This window comes from Anolis carolinensis, chromosome 3, assembly GCF_035594765.1.
Source record: "Anolis carolinensis isolate JA03-04 chromosome 3, rAnoCar3.1.pri, whole genome shotgun sequence".
Taxonomy (NCBI): Eukaryota; Metazoa; Chordata; class Lepidosauria; order Squamata; family Dactyloidae; genus Anolis; species Anolis carolinensis.
In genome coordinates this window covers 43659636-43674718 of record NC_085843.1, presented here as the reverse complement: position 1 = coordinate 43674718, position 15083 = coordinate 43659636, and the positions used below count along the sequence as shown (strand labels likewise).

Below are 15083 nucleotides of genomic sequence, written 5' to 3'. Positions count from 1 at the left end.
AAGAAGAAGAAAGCAAGGATTGATTTTTAGTCTAAGATTTTGGTACCTCCAGCAAGTACACAAAACATGTGTACTTGCCTAAAGGTGAGCTTATTACAAGAAATTCTAGGTAGCACAATGAAGCCTAATTTTCAAAGAATTGTTTACAAATAAAATTGTCATGAACAGAGAATTTTTCAGGCATACAAAATAAAGCAGTATTTCTACTTCTATCTCTTCCAGTCAATCTCTCTTCTCCACTAATGTTTTGTATTAATAGGAGCTTTGAAAAGTTATGTATGTATAAGATAAACTGAGAATAAAAGCAGTATTACATTTATATTGTTGGAGCCTCCGGTGGCCTAGGGGATAAAAGCCTCGTGACTTGAAGGTTGGGTTGCTGACCTGAAAGCTGCCAGGTTCCAATCCCACCTGGGGAGAGCGCGGATGAGCTCCCTCTTTCAGCTCCAGCTCCATGTGGGGACATGAGAGAAGCCTCCCACAAGGATGGTAAAACATCAAAAACATCTGGGCGTCCCCTGGGCAATGTCCTTGCAGACGGCCAATTCTCTCACTCCAGAAGCAACTCCGGTTGCTCCTGACACGAAAAAAAAAATTATATTGTTTTAAAAATAATTCCTACTACAATATTAGTCCACAGAATTACTCCACTCCAAATAAAATGTTGGAGTGATAATGAGTAACAATAGTTGTTATTTCTTATCTGTCTCTCCTCACAGCCTAATATTTTTTATAAGTTGGAATTTCTTAGGGCCAAAGAGTATAGCACTAATTTTAGGTACTACTTTACTTCCAAGATATGAAATTTATTGTTCATTTATTTCTTTGATTTCTACTTTTCTCCGACACGTGACTCAAAGTTTAGACTTAATGTTTAAATTAAAACAGACTTTTGAATAAATGACTCATTTACTTTGTGTGTAGTGCACCTAATTGTTCCAGATTTCAATGGAACCCAACAAAAGCTGCTATCACCTTTCACACTGGATGTACCTGAAAACCCAAAAAAGACACCTGGTAAGCAAAATATTGTTAAAGGTGATGTCTCTGCTAAGGCATATAAATCATGTGTGCCATTCTTCTGATGCAGAACGTAAATGCACTCTACGGACCTCATCACATGGATGTGGTCTAGCGTTGTGATTTGCCAGTCTCCATGGTAAGTCTGGGTAGCAGCGAGGCAGCAGCAGAGCAATCCCAGCGCTCCAGCTGCCAGTTGAAGTTTCCCCACCCCCACGGGGTCCATTAAAGCCCTGTTGTTCATTACAGAACACAGGGAGGATTCCATGTTGTTGCCCCAGTTCACCCACAAAGCCCCACTGGACATCACCCTTTATCATCTGATGGGTGATATGGGGCTCCATGAGTGAACTGGGGTAGAAGCATCATAGGATGCATTTTTTACCTCGTGTGATAAGGCTGTATGTGCACTACCTGATAATGTCTATTATGTTCAGTGCCAGCCATGCAGAAAAATGTAGGAGAATGCATATCAATCCCTAGCAGTGCTCTGCTTAGCCTTTGAAAAGATCAGAGACTCTTGATTGATATGTCCTTTTTTCTCCAGCTAGTTCATCTCAGTAATGGGTTTCTGTGTGAAATCAATGAAGTTCCTATCTGAGTTTTGCTTAGTTCCTGGGGGTCAGCACTTGGCCTAAGGTTTCCTACTGGTTTTAAGGGAGAAGGAGTCGAACAACTGACTCATTTTCAACATAGAACACACAGAAGAGTTGAACGTGTGGTAGAGCAGTATGTCATTTTAAATTTCTTTTCCATTTCAAAATATAGTTGGATATTATGTGTGAAGTCAGCAGCTTCTGCTGAGATTCTAAAGTTCATCAAAATTGAGACACTGGCAATTGCCATTTAATTAGGAGTTTAAAATAATAATGTGTGTATCAAACTTCTTTGTCTGAAATGTCTGTTTGTATAAGGTTTCTAACTGCCATTTTAACTTAAGTTGTGCCATATGAAACTTGCTTATGATTTAGATTTATTATCCTTGTCAATCGGTTTGCATGCACCCCTAGCAAATGAGGGATGTTGAGTGGTCAGCAGATCTAAGATTAATTCCCAGATAGGGTAATCAGTTTTGGGTAGTCATGCCAACATGTTATCCACTTCTAGATATCAATTTGTGCAAGGGTTGAATCTACTGTAGGTTGGGGATGGTACAATTCTTCTTCATGGTATAGATTTCTGAGTACCTCAAAAACTTGCTTCAGAGTTTGGAGACTCTTCTGAAGTAATTTTGGCCAGTTGGAAAATGCTGTCCTAGGAGAGACCAAAAATCTTGATTCTTCTATAAACAGGATTTTGGATTTGTATTATAAGAAAAAAAGAGAGCCAGAAACAGTTATATAGCTAAGAATTTAAATCCTTTGCTTTTTGCCATGTTCTTCAGTTATAGTGGTCAGTTTGGCTTTTGCTTTACCATATAACCCAAGTCTCATTTGTTTATTAAATTCTACTTGTTGCTTTATGTAGCGAAGAATGAAACTCAAGAATGGCCTGCAGAATCCAAAACACCAGAAGTACAAGAAATCTCTCCACAATCTCAACCTGGTAAGTAGTACTTTTCTGTTTCTATATGGTACCTTGACAAAACAGAATGTTGTGTAGCAAAAAGACATAAGAAATAAGAAAAGTACATTTGTTTGGTGAAATTTATTGAAGCAAATATAACTGTATGTAATAATATTCCTTTAATATAAATGATGAACTCGAAGCAGATTTAAAATTTCAAAATTGATATTTGAATACAAATACAATGAGGCCCATTGATATTTATGTTCTTTGTTCATCATCAACAACATTTGCACTAGCATTTTTATGTCTTTATATTTTTATATTATATGGATATATGCATGATGGAAAAGGCTTCATAAGGTTGATGTCTTTAGAATGGTATTTACAGGAATCATACCTAATACTCAACTGCTACCGTGTTTCCCCGAAAATAAGACCTCCCCAAAGAATAAGACCTAGCAGGGGTTTGGGGGGATTGCCAAATATAAGGCCTCCCCTGAAAGTAAGACCTAGCAACTAAGGCTGCAGCAGAGTTCCATTGGGAAGCATGGCTGCAGGGCTAAAGCAGCACTCCTCATACACACCGGAGGGAGGGAGGGAGGGAAAGTGCTTGCTTTCTGTGCCTCCCTCCCTCCCTCCCTGCCTTTCCTTGCCTGTTCCCCAGCCGAGGCTTGAAGAACCTTCCGTGGCTGCTGCCGTTTCTTCCTTCCTTCCGTCTCTCTCCTGGCCATGCTGCCTTGCTTCCCAGAGGCTTCTGATTGGCTCCTGGAGCCAGGGCAAGGGAGGGTGGGAGGGAAGGAAGGAAGAGGGCTTTCAACTCCTCCCCAAGGCTTCGCTCCTTAAAGGTACAGGACGCATTGGGATTCTCCTCTCATCTTCCTATCCTATGCCATGAAACTGATTATTTTATACTATTATTCTATTGCCATATTTTTTTTTTAATAATAGTTTTTATTGTGCTTTTATCTATTATTACAGTGAAAGCGAGGAAAACAGTTGTGTGTAGACAGTGGGGTGAAAGTAGAGACCAGAGACCAAAAAAGCATAAGAAGATAACACCAGCTAAGGAAAGATAAATAAATAATAAACTTTAAAAAAAGGTGTAAAAAAAAAATTTAAAAAGAGAGAAAAAATAATAATAAAAAAACCACAAAAACAAAAAAAAAACAAAAACAAAAAAAATGTAGATGACTTCCCATTGACCTCTTGAGGGTTTCAAAATCTTGTAGTCTGTTTTCATCTCAGGTATTAACAGTCTTGTAGTTTTGGTGTATATCACATACCAATTAAGTCTATTGTTAAATTATATCCTTCTTTCTGAATAAAGTCTCTGAAGCCCAGCCAGTCTGTTTTTTCTTTGACTTCTCTTAGTCTTTGAGTTAACATGTCCATTTGTATTATATCAAACAATTTTAGAATCCAATCGTTGATGGACGGTACCTCCTTTTGCTTCCATATTCTGGCTACAACTAGTCTTGCTGCGGTTCCAATAAGAAATAGTAATTTGTCTTGATTCTTGTTTGTTTTTACATTTGATATTCCTAATAGATAAGTCTCTGGTGATAGAGGGAACTTGAGTCCTAGTATTGATTGTGATGCCTTGTGGACTTTTTTCCAGTATTCTTTGATTTTCTTACATTTCCACCATTGGTGTAAGAAGGTTCCTACTTCTTTGTTACATTTCCAGCATTTATTCGTATTGTGTTTGTTAAAATTTGCTAGTTTGACAGGGGTGAGGTACCATCTAAAAAACATCTTATACCAATTTTCTTGGATTTCTGTGGCTATGGTGTATTTTATTTTTTTATTCCAGATTTCCTCCCACTGGTTTATGTTTATGCTGTGGCCTATATCTTGGGCCCACTTTACCTGACAGTGTTTAATTTGTTCCTCCTCTGTTGACCATTCTAATAACATCTGGTATAATATCCTAATAATTTTTTTTCCTTTTTGTATTATAGTTTCCCAAGGGCCTTGATTTTGTGAAAATCCCTTTTCTGTATCCTCTTTATAGCACTGTTTTATTTGATAGCATTGAAACCATGTTATTTTTGGAAATTCTTTTTTAAGTTCATCATGTGTCTTTATATTAAAGTTTTGGTTGTTTGATTTTCTCAAAATTTGTTTGTATGTTAGCCAATTTTCTGTCGCTAATTCCCTTTTGTGTTTGGCTTCTATTGGGGATATCCAGCATGGAGTTCTTGCGTACAGTCTGTCTTTATATTTTTCCCACACCCTTATTAGAGATGCTCAAATATAATGATTACCGAAATTTTTCTCAGTTTTCCTTTTGTTGTACCATAAATAATTGTGCCATCCTGAGCGCAGGTCATGGTCCTCTAATTCCAGTAGTTTTACATTCTTTAGTGTGGCCCATTCCTTGACCCAAGACAGGGTACAGGCTTCGTAATATGTTTGAAAGTCAGGTAGGCCTAGCCCTCCCCTTTTTTTGTCATCTGTCAATATTTTTAGCCTAATTCTTGGTTTTTTGTTTTGCCATATAAATTTTGTGATTTCCCTATTCCATTTTTTAAAAAGGAAGTTATTTCTAATTATTGGAATTGTCTGGTAAAGAAACAGTATTTGTGGCAGGATTGACATTTTAATAATAGCTATTCTTCCTAGTATCGAGAAGTTTTTATATTTCCATTTCTCCAAATCTCTTTTTATTTTTAGCCAAAGTTGCTCATAGTTGTTTTTTAGCAGTTTTGCATTACTCGGTGTTAAAGTCACCCCTAGATATTTCACTTTATTTTCTATTCTTATTCCTGTTTTTAGCTGTATCGATTCTTTTGTGTTTCTGTCCACATTTTTAGTTAATATTTTTGTTTTTTGTTTATTTCGTTTAAAGCCAGCTACTTTGCCGAAATTTTCTATTTTATCTATCCAATTGGTTATGCTATCTTTTGGGTTTTCAATTATGCATACTACATCGTCCGCATAGACCCTTAATTTAAAGTTATGTTTTCTAATTTTTAACCCTTCAAGATATTTATCATCATTAATTGCTCTTACTAAGGTTTCCATAATCAGAATAAAAAGAAGTGGGGACAGGGGGCATCCCTGTCTCGTTCCTCTTTCGATTTGTATGTTCTTCTTAGTTTCTTGGCCGTTTATTATTAGTGTAGCCCTTTGATTCCTATATATGGCTTCTATTGAATTTTTAAATTTAAATCCTATATCCAATTCCTTTAATAGTAGCTTTAGATAATTCCAATTAATTTTATCAAATGCCTTTTCGGCATCTATGAATAGCAGTGCTAATTGTTTTTCATTGTGATATTCATAGTATTCAATAGTGTCGATTAATATTCTAATATTATCTTTAATTTGTCTGTTGGGCAAAAAGCCCGTTTGGTCTTCAGATATCCAATTTGTCATGAATGTTTTCAGTCTCTCTGCCATTATTATTGCAAAGATTTTATAATCGTGATTAAGTAGAGAGATTGGACGGTAATTTTTAATCTCGGCCGGATCGGTATTTTCTTTATGTATTAATGTAATATTAGCATGTTCCCAAGATTTTGGAAGTGTGCTTTTTTCTAAAATATTATTTAATGCTTCTTTCAGTAACGGTCCCAATTCATCTTTAAACGTTTTGTAGAAGATAGCAGAGAAGCCATCTGGCCCCGGTGCTTTATTATTTTTCAGTTTATTGATAGCGTTTTCTATTTCATAAGTTGTTATTGTACCATTCAATGTTTCTCTTTGCAAATCTGTTATTTTTGGTAGTTTTAAATTACATATATATCGCAGTATCTCTTCTTTTGGGATTCCCTCTCTCTTATATAACTCTTTGTAGAATTTTACAAAACATTCGGTGATTTTATTTTCTTCTGTGTATGTTAGCCCTTCCTGTTGTATTTTGGTTATGTGCGTCTTCTGTTTTTTCTCTTTTAATTTATTGGCTAACCATTGCCCTGTTTTATTTGCATTTTGGAAGTAATTTTGTTTTGAACGTTTCAATTGTATCTCCAATTTTTCTGTTTGTGTTATCTGTAACTGTTTCTTAAGTAACTCTAAATCCATTGCTATCTTCTTATTAGTTGGCTGTTTTTTTAATACTGTCTCCTTTTGATTAATCTGGTCTAGTATAACTTTTATTTCTTTGTTTCTATTTCTGTTCCTTCTTATATTTTGTTGCATGAGATGTCCTCTCATGACTGCTTTCATCGCATCCCATTGTGTTTCTTTTGTAGTCTCATTTCCTTTATTTATATCCAAATATTCTTTTAATATCTTCCTATTATATTCAATATCCTTTCCTTTTTTCAGCAGATTTTCATTGAGTCTCCATCTAAAGTTGTTTTTGGTACCCTGTAATGTGCATTCCAAAGCACAATGATCTGAGTGGGTTCTAGGGTGTATTTTTATTTTTTTTGTTCTAATAGTAAGGGTTCTGGTCATCCATATCATATCTATGCGTGACCATACTTCGTGCCTCCCTGAGTAAAAAGTATAGTCTTTCTCATCTTCATTATGGTGTCTCCATATGTCAATCAGATTTAGTGTCTCAAAATATTTTAGGAATTTCTTGGGTAATAGACTGGAATTTGTCCCTTTATCTTGTTTTTGTATATTAGTTTTTCTTGATTTATCTTTATCTATATCGACTACCGCATTAAAATCTCCCACTACTATTAATTCATCGAATTCTTGTTTTTCAATATTATTTTTTAAATCTTTCATGAATTTCATTTTCGGACCATTGGGGCATTTTATTCTATTGCCATATTATTATCATCATATTCTGTTACTATTATTATATCCCATTATTATATTATCCTATTAATATATTTTAAATCATTATATTATATTTTTCTATTATTATTATTATTATTATATCATTATATTATTATTCTATTATATTTTCATATTATTATATTATTATTCTGTTATTATTAAATTCCATTTTATATTACCCTATTAATATATTTTATATCATTATATTCTATACTATTATTCTATTATATTATCATATTATTATTTTTTTATTATTAGCATATTCTGTTATTATTATTATATTCCATTTTATATTATCCTATTAATATATTTTATATCATTCTATTCCATTCTATTATTCTATTATATTATCCTATTATTATTATATTATTATGCTATTCTGTTATTATATCCCATTATTATATTATCCTATTAATACCATATTATTATCATATTGTTATTATTATATCCTATATTATATTATCTCATTAATATATTGTATATCATTATATTATTATTATATTATCATATTATTATTATAGTATATTATATTATTCATCATTCATGACTACATTGAAACTAGAATAGAGAGAAATCAGTGTGGAAACCTTGTGAAACCTAAATTGCAAGAGGTACCATAGATTGTTGCACATGTAAATAATGGTAGTAACAAGAAATTCTTGATAGGATTCATAGTTTGTCTGTTATGCTGGTTTGTAATGACAACTACTTTACAGTATATAATAAATGTTCATTTTGTTGTTCAACAATAAATGTGAGCTCTTCTTCATGGAAAAATAAGACATCCCCTGAAAATAAGATCTAGTGCATCTTTGGGAGCAAAAATTAATATAAGACCCTGTCTTATTTTCGGGGAAACAGGGTATCTTTATCATTGTCTTATTGTATGTACTGTATCACTTTGTGACAGACCACCTCTAATATACCAACATCCATTTTCATTTTATTGATTTGGTAACTCATTGTCCTTGTATGAGATGGATTGTTGCCATATCTCCATGAGTTGTAGTGTTACCATTGTCATTGTGTCCAATTCCTGATCATATATTTTGGTGTTGCAATGATTAAGATCAAGTCTCAAGTCTGAAATCAATGGGTTGTAAATTCTCATATTTAGTATAACTTAACAAACAAGAGGAAAATGATGACACATTTTTCCACATTTCTATATTAATCAGCTGTCGGCACTGACTACATGTAGTTTATGTCTATTTTTTTAGTAGACATAAAAAATAGTAGTCAACTATTTAATTGACTTGGATATGCATTGTGATTAACTTTGAAACATTGAGCCATGAAGACATCCACAAGATTGAGTTTCTTCATAAACTAAAACCAGTGTAATGACTACTTTGAAACTATGATCAGAAATTCTTCACTTCATTAACTTGCTCTTTCACATTATTCAAACTACCAACAAATGGCTCTCTAGCATAAATCCCAGCTACTCAGTGGAATGTTTTCCATTTAACTTCACAGACAGCCAGACTGTCTATTGTTACTTACACCCTGGACCATCTTGAAGCAGAAATGTGCAAGAAACTGTAGATTGAATCCAACTTTAGCTCCAGTAAAGTAGAGCCTTTGAAATGAATGGGGTGTTACCAGTTAATATTAAAGTAAATGCCATTCATTTCAGTTGGCACTAAAATTAGATTTAGCCTTGTGTTCTTCTGAAGAATTATACATATTCCTAAGTTTATTATCAAAAAGTTATAAGTGTCGGATCTATATTCTGAAATCAAATTTTCTCCCCTGAATACAAATTGTTTTCCTTTATTTAACTTTAATACACTATGATATCCTGTATTCATACTTCGGGTTTATTTTAATTAATTTTCAGCTATGGCTGAATTGGACTGGGAAAGTAGCAAGCCAACAACTCCAAGCATCTTAAAAGAATCAGAGAGTCCATCAGGTAATACATACTTTTCTATGTTCGTACTCCTGTCTTAAACAGTGACCAGCATGTGGTGGAGCCCCTGGTAGCCCAATGGGTTAAACCCTTGTGGTGACACGACTGCTGACCTGAAGGTTTGGTTGCTGACCTGAAGGTTGCCGATTCGAATCGGGGAGAGCATGGATGAGCTCCCTCTGTTAGCTCCAGCTCCCCATGCAGGGACATGAGAGAAGCCTCCCACAAGCATGGTAAAACATCGAAACATCCAGGTGTCCCTGGGCAACAACCTTGCAGACTGCAAATTATCTCACACCAGATGTGACCTGCCGTTTCTCAAGTCACTTCTGATATTAAAAAATACAGCATGTGGTTTTCTTACAATGGAATACGATTGTTGGTATTTTTATAAAATTTGTCTTCTTTAGTCTAAAACAGTTTCTGCTTAGAAAAGAAAAAAGGGTTAATCATACTCTTATGGACTTTCCTATGGAGAAACATAGAAGCCACAATGGCATAACATTACTCAGAATGACTAATGTTGGACAACAACATTTTTGGTACATTATGATATAATAATTCCTGCTATATTAGTTGACGTGGAGGCTTGTAGTTCTGATAAACCAAAGGTCTCAACTCTTTTCCACCTTGCTCTGAATATGAACTGGAATCTTCAAAACCTTGTTAAAAAATCCTGCATGCTTCATGTATTTATGAAGTAATTTTAAAGAAGTCTTGAATTATATACATTCATAATACAATCTCCTTTACTTAAAATGTAGTCCCATTTTGTTTAATGGGATCTCTCCCAAGTAATTATGTGTGAGATTACTTCAGTTCCTTTTCTCTGCCTTTTTTGGTGCTTCTTTAGTTGTAAGAGCTTTGCAAGAGACTTAATATATCATTCTGTACGGTTAATCAAAATATTTCTTTCGCTGCAGCAAAATGTATCATGGCTGTGGGAGTAATGAGATAGAAGACAAAATATTGCCTTTTTTGCAATTCTATCCTCATCATTCTATCCTGTGGTATTCTTTGTTTGTTATATAAAGAAAGGATATGAACTTCTCCTTTTTTTAGCACGCACTGACAGTGAACTGGAAGCTTCAGAACATAGCATAACTCCAATGGCTGAATTGTCTCTTGATATACTGGGTAAATAAATACTTTGCTTATGGTACTTCAATTGCAAATTTGGGGTTGCTGGAGACCACTTCTCTTGACATGTTGGGTGGAGGGTTGAATGCACTTTGTAGATATATAGATCTGTTTATTGATTAGGGCACTAACCATATCAACAATAAAAAACAAAAACAAAAATACACAGACAAATAGACACTAATAACTATGCTAAAACACCTGTAATAGTTAACTAAAATAAATTAAAATGCAATAAAACTTAAATAATAAATGTGCTAAAATGGGATTAAATTACAAATGAAAGCAGGGGGAATAGAGTGACGAGCGTAAAAGAGTCAGTCAGAGAATTTAAATAAGTTCATCACCATGATAAGGAACCCCATTTTGTGAGATAAAGAGCTCTCTCAGGTGGGCAGCTTTTATGATGAATTTGGCTATGCAGTGGACTAAGGATAGATTCTCCCCAGAAAGAAAATAAGAAAGTTTGGCAATTGGGTCACAATAAATTGTTCTGACCGAAAGCGATTGTAAATATTGAGATCTCACCTTGGTATATATACAACAATCAAACAAAATATGCAGAATATTCTCTATGTCTGGTGCACCACATATGTTATTTTGTGGTAAGGTATTTTTTGAAATTGTCCTGTTCTGTTCTTACTATAGAATTAAGTTGCTTGAATCTAGTTCTGGTAAAAGCTATTCTCTGTCCCTGTGTGAGGTTCATCCTAAGGTACTTTTCTGTGCCAAATATTGTTTTATATATTGTATAAAGCTCTGTGGTCTTGATAACATAACTGTCATATAAGAGATACACAAGCAATCACTACCATACAGGCACATTTGTGAATATTAATATGTGACCTTCTTTCACATAAGCTTCAATATTGTATAAGGGCTGCAAAACATTCCTCTCACTGGCTGGTTTAAAAATAAACTTTCAGGTAAATAAAATGAGCTGGGGCACATCTACATAGACCACACAACAGCAGTTGGAAGGAGTCCAAGTTTGACTGTACTAGATTTATTTATTTAATTTATTTAAAACATTTATAACCCACCCTTCTCACTCCAAAGGGGACTCAGGGCGGAGCACAACATATATAAGGCAAACGAAGTAACCCCCCCCCCCCCCGGGTGAGAAGGGCAGGGTAGAAATGCTGGAAATAAATAAATAAATAAACATTCAATGGAGGAACATAAAATAAACCATAAATATACATAAACACTAAAATCAGTTATCTTCAAATTAAAAACATTATTTAAAACCATCACAAGTCAGCCGTGAAATTTCCTATTGCTGCCATTATTGCACTGCCCCAAAGGCTTGGTCCCACAGCCAGGTCTTTACCATCTTTCTAAAGGACAGAAGGGAGGGGGCTGATCTGATCTCACCAGGGAGGGAGTTCCATAGCCGAGGGGCAATCACTGAGAAGGTCCTGTCTCTCGTCCCTGCCAATCGCACCTGTGATGGTGGCGGGATCGAGAGCAGGGCCTCCCTGGAAGATCTTAATCTCCGCAGTGGTTCATGGAGGGAGAGTCATTCAGTCAGGTAAACTGGGCCTGGGCCACCTTTACCAAGATGGCCACCTTTACCATAACCGTCATATCCCGGGTGCAAGATTGATAGTGGTCATTACTTGTCATGTGTATTGAGTGACCAGAACACCAGAGCAACACAGAAGAAGGGAGAGGATAAGGGGAAATTGCGCCTCCTTCCCCTCTTCTCTGATCACTCTAGCATTCCAGTCAGCACCAGTAGATTCAATGAGTGATGACCACCAGCAATTTTCACACTCTATGGTTACTACTAAGCCGAGGACAAAAGACAGATTATAAGTGTCATCCCCTGTCTCTGGGTTGCCCAAGCCTTGGGATAGCAGTGTGGACATGTAAACAGCCATAGCCAGTTCCTACTCAGAACTTTGCCACAATGTGCAGGCGAATCCATACCCCACCTTGCCTCGTTTGGGCCATGTGGATGTACCCTTAGAGTAGAATATTTTTGACTGAATTAAGTATTCATAATAAGATAGAGCTATAAATCCCATGAAGATGATGACTCTGAGAAGCTCATTTGAAACATCAATTAATATATACAAAGGACAAATTGAATAAAAAATCTTTATATACTTTCTTACATATTTTTCGGCCTAAATCCAGTTGTTAGTTCAATAGAAATTTTGGACATTCCATTGATTCAACTAATCTATTGTAATTGGGATTATCAAATGCTTTCATTTGGTTGCTTTAACATACTGGGATAAAGCCAATATTAGTCTTACCTAAACTAAATCTACTGAAATAGACGAGAAGTAGAATGCTCCAGTAACTTTGGTATGACTGATTGAAACAGTCTCCTTTAAAACAGAGCTAATGTTGGATTTGGCACAATAAAATAGCCCAGTATAATGTTGAAATGTATTATATACATACCCCTGGCATTATAAATCCAGTTTACAATGCTCAGCACATTGTTTAACAAAAGTATTTTATATTGTACATGTTATAGCTCTACCACTGGGTTTTTTTTTACTTGCTATATATAGAATCAATAATGGCAGTAGTACCGTCATCGTTATAGATACCTAAAAGCAAAATACTAAATCTACAAACAAAGAATATGACTGTGGGAAATAAATTTGAGTACTATAGTTTTTTATCTTACTATATGTCACTCTCAGTTTGAATAATAAGGCATTACACTAAAAATAAACAGAAAAGTACAAGGATTTAAAATGAAACATGTAATATTTATTGCTGACAATGGAAAATAAATTGAATCTAAGAAAATAAACTATTTCTTAAGAAAGAATTGGCAACAATTCAAAACAGTTCAGATAAATAAGTTGATTGTTTCTTAGTTTCCATGTATAGTTTGATCTTGTAATAACTTAACAAATATCTGCAATGTTTTATTGAAATTGTCCTTTTATGTAAGTTACTTGACAAGCAATAATTTACATTCATTTGTTAGATTTCCTTTTGTTTATAAATGTTATTTTTCTTATGTGTAAAATATAATATTAAAAAGTCTTTCTGCTTTTATTTCTGATGCAATAGTGCTAAGCAATGCCAACAAGGCATGTTGTAAACTTAAAATCTGCCGGAAATCTACAAAGAGGAGAACAAAAAAATAATGTTCAAAAGAAGTTTGTGTCATTGTGAATCCCAGGATTAGGAGAGGCGTGCAATAATAATAATAGTGGCTACAGTAATAGCAACAGCTATATACAATGGTCACTTGACACCTTTGAAAGTCAAAGTTATCCAAAAATATCCTAGAGTCTTGGAAAGAACTGAAATCACTGATGGTCTAAAACCAGCCAATAACACCAGATTGTGAATTTGCTATATAACAGCAACAACTGCAAATCATCCCTGGGCCGCACATATCTATTATCCTCTTAATGCTTCAATAATGCCAATAAGCAAACATTATCACAAGCTAGCCCTTGGCTACCATTAATGATAATTTTTCTTCATCAACATTGGTATCTTTGTGATTTCAACGCCAGATTCTCATGGGAACAGAGGCACCACAATCACAACTCAAAAGACAATTAAGCACAATTAATATAATTGAAATATATATAAGAAACTCTGTTAGATTGTGCAAAAGCGGTTTTTAAATTGCATTTATACAAAACAAATGTCATGGTTTTTTAAAAGCCACTTGCAAGTTCTTTCCTGCCAAGAGTTTCTCTTTCTGTGCTTTTGAAAAGTAATAGAATAAACTGTTGCTTTCGTGATACTGGACAGGGGAATTCTCCTTTGTCTAGCTACTGAGAAAATAAATTAAAACTCAAATTCAATCCAGATGTAATAAAAAATAGTGATTTTTGGGGGGGGGGGAAACGCTGTCTTACACCTTAATGTTGCTTTTCCAAGACAACAGAAGTTGTGCTATAGTGTTAACATAAATTCACCAGGGAACTACTTCTCTTTAGGTCACTCTTTAGATCAGGAATACAGAAAGTAAAATCCATGGGCTGCATACCACCCCCACTTTACACTTTTCTGGGTTTCTACAGTCACTTTCAGCACTGTTTCCCAATCCCAATTTTCCTTGCTATGATTTTTGGAAAAGGATTGTCCTGATAATTCTGCATCCTTTGATAGATCAAACATTTCCACACTCTCAAAGATGTCCATACCTCCTAATATTGGTTGTGACATAGCCAAAATGGCAACCAATAGTGACACATCATCACTTCTATTCACCATTTTGGCAGGAGCAAATGGAGGACAGAAATAGGTGTGAAAAACAATATGCAGATTACTCAAAAAAGAAAAGGGAATGTTTACTTACATTTTATAAAGCGATAACTATGAAAGGCACAAGTAAATCTGTGGTGCAGATCACAAAATATTTACTATTAATATAGCAGAATTAAACATTCTTAGTAGAAACCAACACAGGAGTGTTTGAATTTATAGCAAATGATTTATTATTTATAAAAAGCTAGGCTTTAAAAGGAATTATTATGTTTTTAAAAACTATCATCATCTTTCTGAAACTGACTATAGTAAGAGTCAATATGCAGCGAGTCAAAACACGCAGAAGCCTGGATGCTTCACACATGTACGGATTTTCCTTCATTGAGCTTTGCTTTTCTGCTTCCTGTGGATCTAATGAAACTTAGCTGCTTCATACTCTGGCTGATCAAGTAAAGAAACATAAATAAAATCTTGGTACCATTACACAAAATCACAAAGTTGAGAGTTAAATTTTAGATACTTTTGTGTTGGATTTTTCATGTTTTCTTTTTTC

The 15083-nt window shown here is 34.6% G+C and overlaps 1 protein-coding gene across 1 annotated transcript in view; it reads left to right on the top strand.

The window, feature by feature from the left end:
* abi3bp (ABI family member 3 binding protein) overlaps positions 1-15083 on the top strand; it is a 181688-nt gene that overhangs the window by 68644 nt on the left and 97961 nt on the right. The window contains exons 9-12 of the mRNA XM_062974809.1: positions 925-1017; positions 2488-2565; positions 9116-9190; positions 10250-10324. Of these exons, the coding sequence (XP_062830879.1) occupies positions 925-1017; positions 2488-2565; positions 9116-9190; positions 10250-10324 (321 nt within the window). The remainder of the gene's footprint in view (positions 1-924; positions 1018-2487; positions 2566-9115; positions 9191-10249; positions 10325-15083) is intronic.